This window comes from Eubalaena glacialis, chromosome 6, assembly GCF_028564815.1.
Source record: "Eubalaena glacialis isolate mEubGla1 chromosome 6, mEubGla1.1.hap2.+ XY, whole genome shotgun sequence".
In the NCBI taxonomy this organism is placed as follows: Eukaryota; Metazoa; Chordata; class Mammalia; order Artiodactyla; family Balaenidae; genus Eubalaena; species Eubalaena glacialis.
Genome location: NC_083721.1, coordinates 84,807,092 through 84,825,810, shown reverse-complemented (window position 1 = coordinate 84,825,810; position 18,719 = coordinate 84,807,092). Strand labels below are relative to the sequence as shown.

The window sequence follows — 18,719 nt, the reverse complement described above, 5'->3', positions numbered from 1 at the left end:
GTTTTTGGGAAAAAAGACCTGTGCCTTTTTTTTTTCTTTAAATGACATTGCAGAAAAAGATAAAAAAATCACTTGAAATTCCATCCCAAAAGATAATTCCTCTTTGCTTTTGTGCTCAATATCTTTGTGGACATTTCTCAATGAATATGCATATATACATACAAATACATATTAATATGTCTATATACTCTTGCAAACATCGTATTTTGTCATTCTTTTAAATATTTTGCCAATCTGATAGGTGGAAAATGGTCATTTCTATTTGTCTTTCTTTGATTATTAGAGAAGTTGAACCTTTGGGTTCATTTACATTTCTTATGAATTGTTTGTATATCTCTTCTGTCATTTCCATTTTTAAAAGTAATTAATTAATATTTATTTTAGCGACTAATTGAGGCAAGAAGGATGATGGATAAACTTCGTGCCTGCATTGTCGCAAACTACTATGCTTCTGCAGGACTTCTGAAAGTTTCTGAGGTAAGTTGTCCTCATATGCAGTCATTTCTGGCCACCCATATTGTTGTGTGAAGAGAAATTAGTCTTGATGTGAAATCCCTGCCTTCAAAACATTTCTTATATTGACCTTCCGAATTTAAGAAGCCTAGCCTGCCTTCCTGGGAATATACGTAAATTTATCATTGTGTTCAACCATATCTTTTAATTATACCTCTCTACATTGTCAATAATCGTTAAGTAACATTTTTTTCTTTTTACTTAATTGTTCTGTAACTAATTGTTAGCACTGTTGCTAGGCTTTGCAGATACAAAGATGAGTGTGACCCTGTTCTAACTTGCCTTATTCCTCTTCATTTGATTATGGATGGCTTTGGAATAAATTATAGATCGATTCATTTTTCTCTGACCTTTTACTGCTAATGAATGACAATTGTTAGTTTCAGTAGATTGACTCTATTCAAGAAGCCCTGATTTTTTTCCCCCTTTTTGTGAAAATTTTCAAATATATAGAGAAGGTGAAATAAGCACTTGTTTATGCATCACTTAGCTTCAGCAGTTTTAACATTTTGCCATGTTTGCTTTATCTATCTTATTTTTGTCTAAAACATTAAAAAGTAAGTTCCAAGCATCGTGACACTTCATCCCTAAATACTTAATCCTAAAGGATCGTCTTCTGTGTAGTCACAATACCTAAGAGAATGAGTCCCTCATATTATTTGATAATCAGTCCATATTCAGATTTTCCCAGTTGTCCCCAAAATATCTTTAAAGTTGGGGGTTTGTTTTGTTTTTTTTTTTTGGACAGGATCCAGTCAGGGTTCATGGGTTACATTTGGCTGTTTTGTTTCTCTAGTCTCATTTTATCTAGAACAGTTCTCCCACCTTTTTTTCCCCTGTGATATTGACTTATTTGAAGAGACCAGGCCATTTATGTTGTAGAATGTCCCACATTTTGGATTTTTTTCCCCTTGGGTTGTTCCTTCATTCCTTCTATTTTTCTGTAAAATAAGAGTCAAGTCTAAAGATTTGATTAGATTAAGGTTGAGTCTTTTTGGAGATAGTACTTCATAGGTAATGCTGTATACTTCATATTGTATCACATTAGGAGACATAGTATCAGGTTGTGCTACTGTTAGTGATACTAAGTTTAGTCATGGTTAATGTGATTACCACTAGATTGCTCCAATTATAAAGGATGGGGATAAGATTGAACTGATACAGAAGTATTTCTTCTTGTTTGACGTTTTGATAATTTCAGCATAAGTTTTGTTTTTTCTTAAGTTTTTTCCAGTTAGAATTAGATAATTCTCCTCTTGGACAGTACTGGCTCAATGAGAATAGTGGAAGGGCTGCAGGGAGCATAGTAGCATGCTGCTTTGCATCATTCCCTGTGGTTTTTACAGATAAGAGGTACCTGCCATGTATAGGCTTTTGTGTCATCCTGTGGAGCTTTAGGGTATTAGGTATCTGAAGCATTATTTGAGTTTAATCTTAGATGGTAGATAGTTGTTTCTTCTACTGCAGGAGTTTCCATATTACATTTTAGAGTCTGAACTACTTTGCTCGAGCTACCGTAACAAATTACCACAAGCTTGGTGGCTTAAAACAACAGGAATTTGGGACTTCCTTGGTGGCGCAGTGGATAAGACTCTGCACTCCCAATGCAGGGAGCCCAGGTTCAATCCCTGGTCAGGGAACTATATCCCACATGCATGATGCAACTGAGAGTTCGCGCATGCCACAACTAAGGAGCCCATGAGCCACAACTAAGGAGCCCGTGTGCTGCAACTAAGGAGCTGGAGAGCCTTAACTAAGGAGCCCACCTCCTGCAGCTAAGACCCTGCGCAACCAAATAAATTTTAAAAATAAATAAATAAATACATAAAGGAACCAGACTTTAAAAAAAACCAAAACAAAACAGGAATTTATTATCTCATGATTCTAGAGGCTAGCAGTCCAAAATCAAGTATGTTGGTGGCTAGGCCATGCTCCCTCTGAAGACTCTAGGGAAGAATTCTTCCTTGTCTTCTCCTAGCTTCTGGTGGTTGCTAGCAGTACTTGGCATTCCTTGGCTTGTAGCTGCATCACTCCAATTTCTGCCTTTAACATGGACTTTTCCCTTTGTGTGTCTTCTCTGTTTCTTTCTGTATCCAACTTTCCCTCTTTTAAGAATACTAGTCATTGAAGTAAGGCCTACCGAAATCCAGTATGACATCATCTTAACTTGATTACATCTGAAAAGACTGTATTTTCAAATAGTCACATTCACAGGTCTAGGTGGACATGAATTTTTGGGAGACACTGTTAACCCAGGGCAGATTCTAAAGTCATCTGTCATATGGCTTGCTATTAGATTCAACAAGATGGACATTGCAAGCTAGCAGCTGCCTGACATAGGACTGTAGCTACTCTGAAGAGCTGGTTATTCATTTAATGTTTTGATGCCTTTTTTTTAAACCATTAGCAGTACTGAACTGTGCTATTTGATAGTCTAGAAATGTACTGATTTTTATCTTGTTATATTCTGATTGGGATTTATTTAAGGATATTTAGGTATATTTTTATCTTTTAGGATCTGCCAATTAATTATTTTTAGTTTGCTCTAACAAAATACATTTATAGCTCTAAAATAAACCTTTATTATTGAAGTACAACAGCTCTGTTGCTTTGACTCTGAAACACTAGTCTCTGGCTCCCTTTTACTTGCTAAAACAATTATTTTTAATTTCAATTAAGCAATTTCTAAAGCTGGGCTTCCTAGGAAGTAATTACATTATAACAATACACTATTTTATATGCAAGTAACAAAACACAGAAAAATACCCTAGGCAGGCTTCAGTACTGGACTGAGGACAGACTATATATCATTATTAATCATTTTAAACTATTCTATACTACATTTTATTCCTATGTGGGAACCATTTTACATACACATTTTAAAAAATCTTTATATTTCTTACAGGAATGTTTTATTTAGAGCAGTTGATGTATTTGTATCAAGCAATGTGAGGTTTATTTATTATTAAGTCAAATCTGACTTTCTATGTGTTACTATATATTATATATTTTTTTATTTTTTAATTTAATTTATTTATTTTTGGCTGTGTTGGGTCTTCGTTGCTCTGCGTGGGCTTTCTCTAGTTGCGGCGAGTGGGGGCTACTCTTCGTCGCGGTGCGTGGGCTTCTCATCGCGGTGGCTTCTCTTGTTGCGGAGCACAGGCTCTAGACATGTGGGCTTCAGTAGTTGTGGCACATGGGCTCAGTAGTTGTGGCTCACGGGTTCTAGAGCGCAGGCTCAGTAGTTGTGGCGCATGGGCTTAGTTGCTCCGTGGCATGTGGGATCTTCCTGGACCAGGGCTCGAACCCATGTCCCCTGCATTGGCAGGCGGATTCTTAACCACTGTGCCACTAGGGAAGTCCCTATATATTTATCTTTACTTTTCATTTACCTTCTGAGGACTTGCATCTTTAGCTTTTATTGTTAGGACCTTTGCATAATTATTTATCATTCTCTAGTTTTTTTTTTTTTTTTTGACCAGGATTCTTTATTTATTTATTTATTTATTTATTTATTTATGGCTGTGTTGGGTCTTCGTTTCTGTGCGAGGGCTTTCCCCAGATGCAGCAAGCGGGGGCCACCCCTCATCGCGGTGCGCGGGCCCCTCACTATCGCGGCCTCTCCCGCTGTGGAGCACAGGCTCCAGACGTGCAGGCTCAGCAATTGTGGCTCACAGGCCCAGCCGCTCCGCGGCACATGGGACCCTCCCAGACCAGGGCCCGAACCCGCGTCCCCTGCATTGGCAGGCAGACTCCCAACCACTGCGCCACCAGGGAAGCCCCATTCTCTAGTTTTTGTTTTGTTGATTTGGACCACATTAAGGAGTTTGGACTTCATTTTATGGGAGTGGGGTGATTTTGAAGGATTTTAAGCATGATTGGAAATAGATAAGCGTTTTCGGAAAGATCAAACTTTTGCCTACTTTTTTTGGTGGATATGATTAAAAGTTTGTTTTGCTTACCCTCATTTTTGCAGGGATCAAAGACATGTGATACAATGGTTTTTAATCATCCTGCTGTCAAGAAATTTTTGGAATCACCATCTAGGTCATCATCTCCTGCCAATCAGAGATCAGAAACACCATCAGCCAATCATTCAGAAAGTGATTCTTTATCTCAACACAATGACTTCTTATCTGATAAAGACACTAACAGCAATTTGGACATAGAGGAAAGACTCTCAAGCAACACAGAGCAGAGACCAAGCCGAAATACTGGAAGGGTATAGTTGGATGGATGGGAGGGAGCCAAAAGAGAAGGGAACCAGTATTTATTAAGAATGCACATATTATTTCATTTAACCTTCATAGGAACCATAGGATATAAGTTAATTATAGCCCTTTTAGAGATGGGGAAACTGCGTCTCTATGAGGTTTAAGTTATATTTGTTCACAGGTATCAGAACTGAGAATTAAACTTTTGTCTTTTTATATTTGTCCACAGTATCAGAACTGAGAATCAAACCTGTGTCTTTTTGATTTTACAATTCAAGGCTCCTGTGTACCACACAACTCCTAGATGCCATTCATGTAGATATGAAAGAAATTTTGAGGAGTTGGCAGTACTGTGACCTTACCCAAGGTCTTTCCACTCTATCATGTTTATTCTCTCAAGAGCAGTGGCTCTTCATCAGTTTCCTCTTTGAAACTTTATGTTCTAAGATGCTTTAATAACTGGAGGAAATTTGAAAAACAATAAGTAGAATTGAAAACTGTTTATTGCTCTTTGATCCTGTCAGTTTGTAATTTGAATTCCCATCTCAAGCTGCTCTGAACTTCTTGGTGTAATACTTGGCTCTAGAATCCTTACTGGATAAGACCAGTGGTTTTTCTCAGCCAGATGTTCTGTGATAGAGGAAATTCCCAGGCTGCTTTCCACATACTCAGACATCAAAGATTTGATTATTTTGATAAAATTAAAAAATGTTTCTGATTACAAATTCATATATGTTCATTTTTGAAAATTTTAAACTACAGAAAAGTAAGAGAGAGTAGAAAAGTCATTCATAATGCCACCATCCAAAATCAGAACTCTTAGTGTTTGGATTTAGTTGTCTCCTTCTAGTATACTTTCTGGGGAAATACTGCATATGTTTTTCTTTTTTTAATTAAAATGAATTTAGGTCACACTAGTCATAGGATTCAGAAACCTACTATCTTTTATGTAATATGCATGCTCATGTTTATGTAAGATATTTAGTGTTTACTGTGTACCAAGCATTTTTCTAAAAACTGTACAAAACCATCATCTGAGATAGATACTATTATCATCCTTATTTTATAGATGAGGAAATAGAGACAGAAAAGTTAAGTAATTACCCAAGATGACACATCTAGTAAATGTAAGGGCCAAGGCTTAAACACTGGCTGTCTATATCCATAGTCAAACTTTAAATTAACCATTATGTTTATGTTACTGCTTATTGAAAAATTTGTAATAGTACAGAAGATTGAAAAGAAAGTAAATTCCATTGACCCCTTTCCCCATTTCCATTTCCCAGAGGTAACTGTTGTAGTAGTTTCTTGTGTATCCTTCCACATCCTATTTGCATATACAAAGCAGCTGTTTATGACTGTTACAAACACACACACATATGTGGAATTACAGTGTACAAACTTTTTCTATAAACTAATGCAAAAATTATAGTAAAATTATTCTTTCATGCTCTGAGAGCAGCCACAAAGCCAGAGAATTTTGTAATTTAAAAAAAATTGAGTTAGTCCATTCATACCTTTTATGATTTTGTGGTTTCTGCCTATTGAAAATTGTCTAAATTGAAAATGAAACTTGATTATGATTTTTTCTAGGATACTTCTGGTATTACTGGCTCCCATAAAACAGAGCAGCGGAATACTGATCTTACAGGAGATGAGACTTCACGACTTTTTGTAAAGAAAACAATAGTAGTGGGCAATGTGTCCAAGTGAGTATTCAGTTGAATTGTCCCATTTTCAGTCATCCATTTTTGGTAATACTCTGGCATACTCTTATTATCATAGTATTACAGTAAGTATAGGCCTCAAGGATTCTTTTTCCCAAACGCTTAGTTGTTTTAAAAGTGAATGAAAGTCCAGAGACTTGAGACTGCTTCAGTGTGTCTGCTAATCTTTGATGTAGGATAAAATTGTGCTTGGTAAAAATTTTGTAGACGTGAACTTTTATGCAAATGGTGTGTTTTATTAAGCCTATAAGTGTGGATAACTTTGGAGGAACTTTTGACTTCTTCTGACGTAGTTCTATCCTTAGCGGCCTTACCTAATTCCTAAAAATGTTTATTTGGTTGCCCAAATTGAAATGTTTTAAATTTATAACAAAAGGTTGTAGAGCAAGTCTTGAAGACAGAATTCCTTCAAGCTAAAGGGCTATCTCTTTAACAGTATGATCTCATGCTGTCTTATGGAAGCATCATCATTTTTGCCGAGTTATCTAGGAATGGATAAAGACATCATAAATCTTCAAACAGCATAAGAATGTTATTTCCTCACAAAGCCTTATTTGCCCTTCTCCTCACTAGGCATATTTCCTCTATGCTCTCTTGTCATTTTTATCATATTATATAGTTATTTCCTATTTTCATATATTTTTTCAAATCAGACTGAATCTCTTTTGGGTAGACAGTATATCTTGTTTGTTTTTGTATCTTGCAGTAGTTGGTGTTCAGTAAATATTTGACTGATGAATGAATCAGTATATTTATGAAAACTGTAATTGGATTCAGTTACTGAAAATAAAGGATTCAGAATTAAAGTAAATATCTGGGGAGGGGGAATCAGATCTTGGGGGAGTCTTCCAAGTCCCAGTTAATGGACCACTGATAACAAATAAGAAGTACATTAAAAATCTCAGGATAATAAAAACAAAGATTCTCAATGGTCTGTGTCGTAGTATTTAAATAGAAGCATGAAATATGACTAAGGCAATTAGGTTTCTGTTTCATGGATTATTTTAGAGTTAGCATGCATTCAGCTAAGGGGACTCATATGAAGTGTTGAGGTCTCAACTATAGTACAAGACAGGTCAGCCCAGAAAAGGCCAAAACTAGAAATTCATGTAGACTCACCAGGCCACCAGAAGATTGGGGAGAAACAGTTATTGACATTGTCAAACAATTATGTCTGATTTGTAGGTTTTGGGGTTTAAGACCAGCTAGAACTTAAAATACTGGTTAACCGTGGATTTTAAGTAGAGAGGAATGATTGGCATGAGAATTGTAAAGTCCTTGTTTGTTCTGGAAGAGGATAAAAATATCGATTTACTTTGGACGTTGTTAAGAGTGCTCGTTAGAATATCTAAGATAACAATGAAAAGAATAGACATAGAGATTTAAACTTTAAAAGTAGTAAGGGGTTGGACTTCCCTGGTGGCGCAGTGGTTAAGAATCCGCCTGCCAAATGAGGGGACAGGGGTTCGAGCCCTGGTCCGGGAAGATCCCACATACCGTGTGCCACAACTACAGAGCCTGTGCCCTAGAGCCCGTGAGCCGCCCACAAGCCACAACTGCTGAGCCCGCCTGCCACAACTACTGAAGCCCGCGTGCTGCAACTACTGAACCCCGTGCGCCTAGAGCATGTGCTCCACAACAGGAGAAGCCACCACAATGAGAAGCCCGCGCACCGCGACGAAGAGTAGCTCCTGCTTGCCGCAGCTAGAGAAAGCCTGTGTGCAGCAATGAAGACGCAACGTAGCCAAAAAGAAAAATGTAGTAAGGCGTGAGGAGAATTGAATGAAAAAAAGGGGAAAACTCCCCTGATTCCAAAGGAAGGCAAGCAGGAGCAGGAGAAGGGATGTGGAAAAGAAGAAAAAAAGAAAAAGACAAATAGTATAAAATAATTTAGTAGCAATAAATCTAAATGTATCAACAATCATAAAAAATGCATATGGATTTAATTAATGAAAAGAAATAGTTATACTGAGATAAAATAACATCTTTATGCTAATGCATTTGAAAATTTAGATGAAATGGAGAATTCCTAGAAAAACACAACTTAAAATGACTCAAAAAAGGAAAAACCTTGAATAGTTTTAGAACTACTAAATTTAATTATTGATTTTTAAAACATTTTCTTCACAAAACCAAATTAAACCATGAGGCTTAGATTGCTTTAAAGGCTGAGTGAACAGCTAATTCCAATTGTGTAGAAAATCTTATGGGGAAAAAGAGAACATTTGTCAGTTTACATTATGAAGATAACATAAGTTTGTTAACAAAGCCAAACAGGGAGTTCATAAGAAAAGGAAAATTATAGGACATTGACACTCATAAATATAGAGGCGAAAGTGCTGAACAAAATCGTTAGCAAACTGAAGTCAGTAACTATAGAAATGATAGTAGTTCATGACCAGGAAATGCAAGTTTGGATTAACATTAGAAATTAATAAATATAATAAAGGACATAAAACATGACCACCTCAGAAGATGCAGAAACATTGACAAAATTCAAAGTCTATTTGTGGTGAATCCTCATGGCAGACTTGGAATTTAGTTAATCAGATAAAGAATATCTCAAAAAACCTTCAGCAAATATCATACTCAATGGTAAACAATTAAACGCCTTCCCCTTTAGGTTCAGAACAAGGCAAGAGATGCTCAGTATTACTACTCCTATTCACCACTGCACTTGGAGATACTAATAGAGTCATAATACATTAATAAATATGAGGATTAGAAAAGAAGAAACAAAGTGTCATTATTAATAGATGATATAATTGTCTACATAGAAAAATCTAAAACAATTTTTCATAGTTTTAGAGTTACTAAGAGAGCTTGGCAAGACTATTGAATTACAGTATCAATACACAGAAGTTGATTGTGTTTCTGTATGACAGACTTAGAAAACAGTTCTAAAAAGATGCATTTACTATAGCAATAAAAAATACAACATAATAAATCAAACAAAAGATATGCTAGCCTTTCATGAAAATGAATAAAATTTTATTAAAACACATGAAAGAACTAAGTAATTAGGAACTTCTCTGGTGGTCCAGTGGTTAAGACTCCATGTTCTCAATGCAGGGGGCACAGGTTCAATTCCTGGTCGGGGAACTAGGATCCCACACACCACAGGGCGTGATCAATAAATAAATAAATAAATAAATAATTAGATCAGTATACCATGTTCAGGATAGGAAGGCTCAATATTGTAAAAGATACCGCTTCTCCCTAAGTTGATATGTAAATATTCTGATTAAAATCCCAGTAGCGTTCAGGAAATTCACAGGTGGCTTTTATTTGTGAAAAACCAAAGGGTCAAGATGGGACATGAATACTCCTAAAGAAAAACTAGGTTAGGCAACTTGGCACACTGCATTGCTAAGGATAACCATAGACATAGATGAATGTATAGAAGTCCATGACCATATTTTACAACAAAATGTAATAAGGGGGCCTTGTGAAATAAAGACAGAGCCTCAAAAGGGAGGGCTAAGGATTCTAGTTTTATCATGGTCAGGACTTAAGGGAATGGCTTGTTTTGGCTTTTAAAAGGCAAGAGACCAGTTGCATCCTTCCTGGCAGGAATGAGTAGGAAACAGAAGAGTTCAAAGTTCTAGCACTTTGAAACCTGAATGAAATCAACCCAAAGGCTAGAGGTTTCCTAACCCAGGAATAAAGTATGCCAGTTTATTTCTACCTAATGTACCCACTTAGCAGGAAAAGCAAGATTGATTTTTTTTAATTGCATGGTGATAATCAGAAAACAAAACAAACTTCAAGGGAATGCCCCTTAGGCCAAAAAAAAGTTTAAAAGAAAAGGGTTAACTGCAAAGATTCACTTTGGTTAGCTGATATAGCTGTTAAATATTGAATGAATTTTAGGGGTTTTTTAAATTGAAAAGTTTCTCCCACCCTTATCCCCTGGCAACCATTTTTCTACTCTACTTCTGTGAGTTTGACTTTTTTTTAGATTCCGCATCAAAGTGATACCAAGCAGTATTTGTCTTTCTCTGTCTGACTTATGTCACTTAGCATAATGCCCTCAAGCTCCATCCATTTTGTCACAAATGGCAGGATTTACCTTTTTTCTCAGAACTGAATATTCCCGTGTGTGTGTGTGTGTGTGTGTGTGTGTTTGTTTGTGTGTATGGTGTGTGTATGTGGTCATATCTTTATCCATCCCTTTTAAAACATTTTTTTAAATTGAAGTATAATTGACCTAACAACATTATATTAGTTTTAGGTATGCAACATAGTGATTTGATATTTTTATACATTGCAAAAGGATCACCACGATAAGTCTAGTTACCATCTGTCACCATAGCTATACATTATCTGTATATTACATGACTTATTTATTTTATAACTGGAAGTTTATGTCTCTTTATCTCCCTCATCTATTTCCTTCATCCATCAACCCCCTCCCCTCTGGCAAACAGCAGTTTATTCTCTGTATCAATCTGTTTCTGTTTTGTTATGTTAGTTTTGTTTAGATTCCACATAGAAGTGAAATCATAGTGTTTGTTTTTCTCTGACTTATTTCACTTAGCATAATACCCTCTAGGTCCATCCATATTGTCACAAATGGTGAGATTTCATTCTTTTTTATAGCTGAATAATATTCTATTGTATGTATATACTGCATCTTGATTCCATTCATCTGTTGATGTATGCTTAGGTTGCTTTCATATCTTGGCTATTGTAAATAATGCTGCAGTGAACATAGGGGTATATTTATCTTTTTGAATTAGTGTTTTGCATATATTTGGAATTTCCAGAAGTGGAGCTGCTGGATCATGATAGCCATTCTGACAGGTGTGAGGTGATATCTCATTGTGGTTTTGATTTGAATTTCCCTGATGATTAGTGATGTTGAGCCTCATTTCATGTGTCTATTGACCATCTCTATGTCTTCTTTGGAAAAATGTCTATTCAGGTCCTCTGTCCATTTTTTAATCAGGTTGTTTGTTTTTTTGATGTTGAGTTCTATGAGTTCTTGGTATATTTTGGATATTAACCCCTTATCACAGATATGTCATTTGCAAATATCTTCTCCCATTTAGTAGGCTGCTTATTTGTTTTGTTCATAGTTTCCATCAATGTGTAAAAGCTTTTTAGTTTAATGTGGTCCCATTTGTTTATTTTGGCTTTTGTTGCTCTTGCCTGAGAAGACATATTCAAAAAGATATTGCTAAGACTAATGTCAAAGAGCATACTGCCTATGTTTTTTTATAGGATTTTTATGGTTTCAGGTCTTACATTTAAGTCTTTAATCCATTTTGAGTTTATTTTTGTATATGGTTTGAGAAAGTAGTCCAGTTTGATTCTTTTGCATGTTGCTGTCTAGTTTTCCCAACACCATTTATTGAAAATGCTATTTTTTACCCATTGTATGTTCTTGCCTCCTTTGTTGTAGGTTAATGGACCAATAAGTGTGGGTTTGTTCCTGGGCTCTCTGTTCTGTTCCATTAATCTATGTGTCTGTTTTTATGTCAGTACCATACTGTTTTGATAACTGTAGCTTTATAGTGTATATCCATTCATCTCTTGACAGACACTTATTTCCTTGTCTTAGCTATTGTAAATAATGCTGCAGTGAACATAAGAGTACAAATATCTCTTTGATATCCTTTTTTATTGTCTTTGCCTATATACACAGAAATGGGGTAGTTTTTAATTTTTTGTGGACCCTCCATATTGTTTTCCATAGTGGCTGCATTTACATTCCCACCAACAGTGCATAAGGGTTCCCTTTTCTCCATATTCTCACCAACACTTGTTATCTCTTATATTTTTGATGATAGCCATTCTCATCTCAGTTATCATCTCAGATGTGAGATGATAACTCATTGTGGTTTTGATTTGCATTTGCCTGATGATTAGTGATGTTGATCACCTTTTCATGTACCTTTTGACCATTTGTACGTCTTCCTTGGAAAAATATTTATTTACTTCCTCTGCCTATTTCTGAGTCAGGTTTTTGTTTTGTTTTTTGCTATTATGTGAGTTCCTCAAATGTTTTGAATATTAACCCTTTATCAGGTGTATGATTTGCAAATATTTTTTCCCATTCCGTAGGTTGCCTTTTCATTTTGTTGGTGGTTTCCTATCCTGTGCAAAAGCTTTTTAGTTTGTTATAGTTCCACTTGTTTATTTTTGCTTTTGTTGCCTCTGTTTTTGGTGTCAAATCCAAAAAATCATTGCCCAGACCAATATCAAAAAGCTTACCCCTTATACTTTCTTTTAGGAGTTTTATGGTTTCAGGTCTTAAATTTAACTTGTTAATCCATTTTGAGTTTACTTTTGTGTATGGTGTGGATAGAGGTTCAGTTTCATTCTTTTGCACATGGCTTTACAGTTTTCCCAATACCATTTATTGAAGAAACTATCCTTCCCCCATTGTATATCTTATCTCCTTTGTCGGAAATTAATTGACCAGTAAGTGTGGGTTTATTTCTGGCCTCTCTATTCTGTTTCATTGATTTATGTGTTTTTATGCCAAAACAACACTGTTTTGATTACTGCAGCTTTGTAATATAGTTTGAAATCAGGAAGTGTGATGATGCCTACAGCTTTGTTCTTCTTTCTCAAGATTGATCTGGCTATTCAGAATCTTCTCTGGTTCCATACAGATTTTAGGATTGTTTTTCTATTTCTGTGAAAAATGCCATTGGAATTTTGATAGGGATTGCATTGAATCTAAATTGCTTTGGATAGTATGAACATCTTAACTATTAATTCTTCCAATTCATGAGCACAGAATATATATTTATTTGTGCCTTGTTCAGTTTCTTTCATCATTGTCTTATAGTTTTCAGTGTACAGGTCTTTTACGTCTTTGGTTAAATTTATTGCTAAGTTATGTTGTATTTGATGCTGTTGTAAATGAAATTATTGTCTTAATTTCTCTTTCTGATAGTTTGTTGTTAGTGTATAGAAACACAACTGATTTTTTTTTTTTTTTTAAATGAAATGAGGTTAAGGATTTTTTTTTTTTTTTTAAGACAATCAGATGTTTTTATTTATTTATTTATTTATGGCTGTGTTGGGTCTTCGTTTCTGTGCGAGGGCTTTCTCTAGTTGTGGCAAGCGGGGGCCACTCTTCATCGCGATGCGCGGGCCTCTCACTATCGCGGCCTCTCCCGCTGCGGAGCACAGGCTCCAGACGCGCAGGCTCAGTAATTGTGGCTCACGGGCCCAGTTGCTCCGCGGCATGTGGGATCTTCCCAGACCAGGGCTCGAACCCGTGTCCCCTGCATTGGCAGGCAGATTCTCAACCACTGCGCCACCAGGAAAGCCCCACAACTGATTTTTTATGTTGATTTTATATCCTGTAACTTTACTGAATTCATTTATTAGTTTTAACAGTTTTGTGGTGGAATCTTTAGGTTTTTCTATATATGATATTATGTTGTGTGCAAATAGAGACCATTTTACTTCTTCCTTTCCAGTTTGGATGCCTTTTATTTCTTTTTCTTGTCTAATTGCTCTGGCTGGGACTTAACAGTACTGTGTAGAAAGACGTGGCAAGAGTGGACATCCTTGTCTTGTTCCTGATCTTAGAGGAAAAGCTTCCAGCGTTCACCATTTAGTACGATGTTAGCTGTAGGCTTGTCATATGTGACCTTTATTATGTTGAGTTATGCTTCCTCTATACCCAGTTTGTTGAGAGTTTTTATCATGAATGGGTATTGAATTTTGTCAAATGCTTTTTCTGCATCTATTGAGATGATCATATGATTTTTAGCCTTCATTTCATTAATATGGTGTGTTGCATTGGTTGATTTGTGTATGTCAAACCACCATTGCATGCCTGGAATAAATCCCACTTGATCATGTTGTTGATACTTTTAACACGTTATTGACCGGGGGATTTTTGCAGAAACTAACACCTGTGGCCGATGGTTTGTTATGTAAGTGAATATTGAAACACCTGCGTTAGAGTAAATATCAACAACGTTTTTTGCACTTAATGTATTTATTTGAAACTTTGTACATGTCTTACTAAAGCATTCTAATATTTTGTTAGAGTGTGATAGGCAGTATAGCAGGCACCTCTGTGCAGGGGAACAGAATATCTATTACAAATATACCATGTTTCAGTGCACTTTCCCCTGGAATAGCAGACTCTACACTTTCTGGTGGCATTTGTTTTTGGTCCTGTGGGTATTATTTCCTCTCGAATGTATTCTTTTATTTTACCTGATAGTTGACAAGGTGGATCTTTGCGGCGCACTGTTCTAGAAACGCCACAAGAAGGACCAGGTGTGGGACTACTGCTATATTCACCAGAATGGTCAGTTCCCCATTCTCTAGCTACTGCTAACAAAAATTGCTTGTAAGTCATTTTATTCTGTGCATTAAGGCTGCAAGAAATTTTAAACGCATTGAATAAAACTGCAATTACTCAAATAGAAACCTACTTTCTTATACCATTTTCGAGTTCTCCAGAGGATATTGAAGTTTACCAGATATTGTTTGGATCGATCAACTCCTTTCATGTATTTATTATACTCTAATATACAGGTGGGCTTAGTTATCTGATGGCCAGTCCTCCGTCTTCTTTTCCTGTAGTTGCTATGGAGGTGTCATGAATAGTTGTCACCATGCGGATTAGCCTCTTGTCTTTCCATATAAGAAGAGTCACTTCTCCCTTCCATAAGAATGTCATTTCTCCCCTCTGTAGATTTTTAGATTTCTCCTTTAATTGGTTTGGTAGACCACGATTCTCTCTTATAGTCCCACAAACTCTGGTTTTACTTTTCAACAGTATTTCAGATGTGGACACACTGTTGTAATAATTGTCTTGGTAAATATGGTGCCATGAACCAAGATAAGGTTGTAGGACCGATAATATTGTTTCTTGCAGTTTCTTTCCTTCACCCATGTAAATCTCAAAGTTGCATATATATCCGGTTTCACTTTCACTCACCATCCTGACCAAAATTCCATATTTTGTAAGTTTTCTGGGATTATAGGTTTTGAATCTGAGTTGTCCCCTCCACTTTATCATTGCCTCCTCAAGTGATAGCTCTTGTTTGGGTATATAGATCGATTGAAATTTTGGTAGAAAATAATCCAAAAGAGGTTTAACTTTTGAAATTCTGTCTATAGGAAGTGGAGTTTCTGAGTTATCGGTAAAGTGAAGAAATACCATTATTTGTTCGAACCTTCTCGTCATAATCTTTGGAAAGATTGGTGTTTCGGGATCAGTCAACCAGTATTCTTTCCAGTGTGACTTTCTTATTTGTCCCATCAAAATTATTAATCCAAGAAACTTCTTCATGTCACTGTTGGTTACATCAGTCCATTTTAAAGCCTTATCATACTTTTTATATGATTTTTCATTCTGTTGGTAATACAGGTTTGTTTGAGAAGCGACCAACTTGAAAAAGTCATTACCAAAAATTAATTCTGTTATTTCACTAACACTTTGTGGGTTATTACATTCAGTAGTTACACCTGATACACCTGTAAAGTCTTCTAATTTTCGTGAAGTGTTGTCTTCAATCCACTCTCCCGTAGAAGCAAAGGAGCATTCTCCAGCACCGTGAGTTTCATTTTCACTTTCCGTATCAGAATCAATCACTAAGGTTTTTTGTCTTTTTGTTGGTCTAATATTCGCATCGTCTGAATCAGAACTATATTCTGAAGAACTGTCATCTTCTGAGGCACTAGTGTATATGTCGCTGGGACAGTCAGAGAAAGTATCTATAAAATTCACCGAAAAATTCTTCTTCACTCAAAATTTTGTGATGCGTCATTTTTGAAAATTTTATGGTAATAAACTTGCGTTTATAATATACACAGGATTGGGACAGAAACCTAACAGAGCAAAATGTGAATGATAATGACAGTCATAAGTTGTATAATGAACCCTTGATCAATTTTAAGCTCTAACAACTTCGCACGGTGATGTTAATTGTATCACTCTGTATTGATATGTCTCCGGTCAATAACGTTTGGGTAACAAAAGACGCATTAATACCTCTCTGGTCAGTAATGTGTCATTGTACTGTTGAATTCTGTTTGCTAATGTTTTGTTGAAGAATTTTGCATCTACTTTTATCAGGGATACTGGCTTGTAATTTTCTTGTAGTATCCTTATTTGGCTTTGGTATCAGGGTAATTTTGGCCTTGCTAAATGAGTTTGTTGAGTGTTCCCTCCTTTTCTGTTTTTTGGAAGAGATTGAGGATTGGTACCAATTCTTTAAATGTTTGGTAGAATTCACCCTTTAAAGCCATCTGGTCCTGGAATGTACTTTTTTGGGAGGTTTTTACTAATTCAATCTCCTTACTAGTAATTGTTCTGTTCAGATTTTCTATTTCTTCACGATTCAGTCTGGGTAAGCTGTATATTTTTAGGATTTATTCACTACTTCTAAGTTGTCCCGTTCGTTGGTGTGTAATTGTTCTCCGTCTCTTATGATCCTTTGTATTTGTGTAGTATGAGTTGTAACATCTCCTCTTTCATTTATAATTTTATTTATTTGAGTCCGTTGTGTCCCCACCCCACCCCCGCCGCTTTCTTGGTAAGTCTGGGTAAAGGTTTTTGTCTATTTATCTTTTCAAAAAACCAGCTGTTAGTTTCTTTGATCTTTTCTACTGTGTTTTTGGTCTCAATTTATTTCCACTCTGATCTTGATAATTTCCTTCCTTCTACTAACTTTGGGCTTAGTTTGTTTTTTTCTTTCTAGTCCCTTATGGTGTAAAGTTAGATTGTGTATATGAGGTCTTTCTTTTTTCTTAATGTAGGCATTTATCACTGTAAACTTCTTTCTTAGAACTGTTTTTGCTGCATCACTTAGGTTTTGGTGTGCTCTATTTCCATTTTCAGTTGTCTCAAGATATTTTTTGATTTCTCTTGATTTTTTTTTTCACCTATTTGTTGGTAAGTAGCATGTTGCTTAATCTTCACATATGTGTAAATTTTCCTATTTTCTTCTTGTAATTGATTTTTAATCTTGTTTTAAGTAGTAGTTAATTGGTTTGTTAGGAAAAAAGAATTTGAGTAGTTTTTTTTTTTCTCTACTCTAGGTACATACCTCCTGATAAGAGAGAAGAAAACGACCAATCAACCCACAAGTGGATGGTATATGTCCGAGGGTCTCGTAGAGAACCCAGCATTAATCATTTTGTCAAGAAAGTTTGGTTCTTTCTTCATCCCAGCTATAAACCAAATGACCTTGTGGAAGTTAGGTGAGCACACTTGAGTTATTAAACCTGAGAAGTACAGATTTACTGAAGTGGAAGGAAAGTGATTTAACTTGAGAACACTCCCTTGAAATTCTTGTGTTATTAATAATTTACTCCGCTTCGGCTTTTAGTCACAGTATAGTTTTAGCTGTGGTTCCCTCTTGCAGATTTCTGTCTCACTGAACAGGTACCATCCCCTTCTGTCAGGTTGTTACCATATGAATTATATTAGCTGATTCTGCTCTCCTCTGGAAATAGCTTAACTTGTTTATATAGATACAATGTTACTGTTTTTTATGATTATCAAAATATAATAGAATTAAAAATATATATATATAATAGAATTAAATAAAGGTTTCTGAAATTACAGAAATATTTAATGTTGAAAGTTCTCCATGATCTCACCTTCTCAGAAGTAACCCTTAATGATATTTTTCCTGTATATATAAACCTAGTATAGTTGTTGGGGTTCTTTGTTGTCATTATTATTTCACAAAGATGGAATGATAATATATATATTGTTCTGAAATTTGTTTCATTTAGGTGTATTCTTTACATCTTTATGTGATGTTACGTATCACATATATATTCATTATATGAATGTATTGTAGAAGTGGTTGTGGGTCTTTATCAGTGAAATCTCCTGTATCCTCAGCTTTCGTCAGAACATTCCCTCCACTCCTGACTCTTAAGTAAAACATGGCTATCTCCTGAGAACACCACTTCTCCCAAGAAAACTTTCAAGTGGCAGCTGTTTTTTCTCTCACGCAGCATGTACCATTGGGTCTAAAAATGGGGTGCATGTCTTTCTTGCTCATATTTGTGGCTTCTAGACCACCTTTTCCCTTCTTCTCTCCAAAAACCTCAGCTCCTTTGAAGCTTCGTAAGATCTGCTGCTCCTCCTTGTCGCAGGCATCTACTGATTTCCCAGTCAATCCTCTCTTTCAAAAACAGTTTTAGCACCTGGTGTACTGATTTTCTGTCTAGCAGTGCTCTTTTTTTTTTTTTAAATATTTATTTTACTTATTTTTGTCTGCGTTGGGTCTTCGTTGCTGCTCACAGGCTTTCTCTAGTTGCG

The 18,719-nt window shown here is 35.9% G+C and overlaps 1 protein-coding gene across 3 annotated transcripts in view; it reads left to right on the top strand.

Moving 5' to 3' along the window:
• The window catches only part of YEATS2 (YEATS domain containing 2), a 108,583-nt gene that overhangs the window by 32,994 nt on the left and 56,870 nt on the right, over positions 1-18,719 (top strand). For all 3 annotated transcript variants that reach the window (XM_061194433.1, XM_061194432.1, XM_061194434.1), the window contains exons 4-7: positions 385-477; positions 4,490-4,735; positions 6,321-6,436; positions 17,483-17,644. In XM_061194433.1, coding sequence (XP_061050416.1) covers positions 385-477; positions 4,490-4,735; positions 6,321-6,436; positions 17,483-17,644 — 617 coding nt within the window. The remainder of the gene's footprint in view (positions 1-384; positions 478-4,489; positions 4,736-6,320; positions 6,437-17,482; positions 17,645-18,719) is intronic.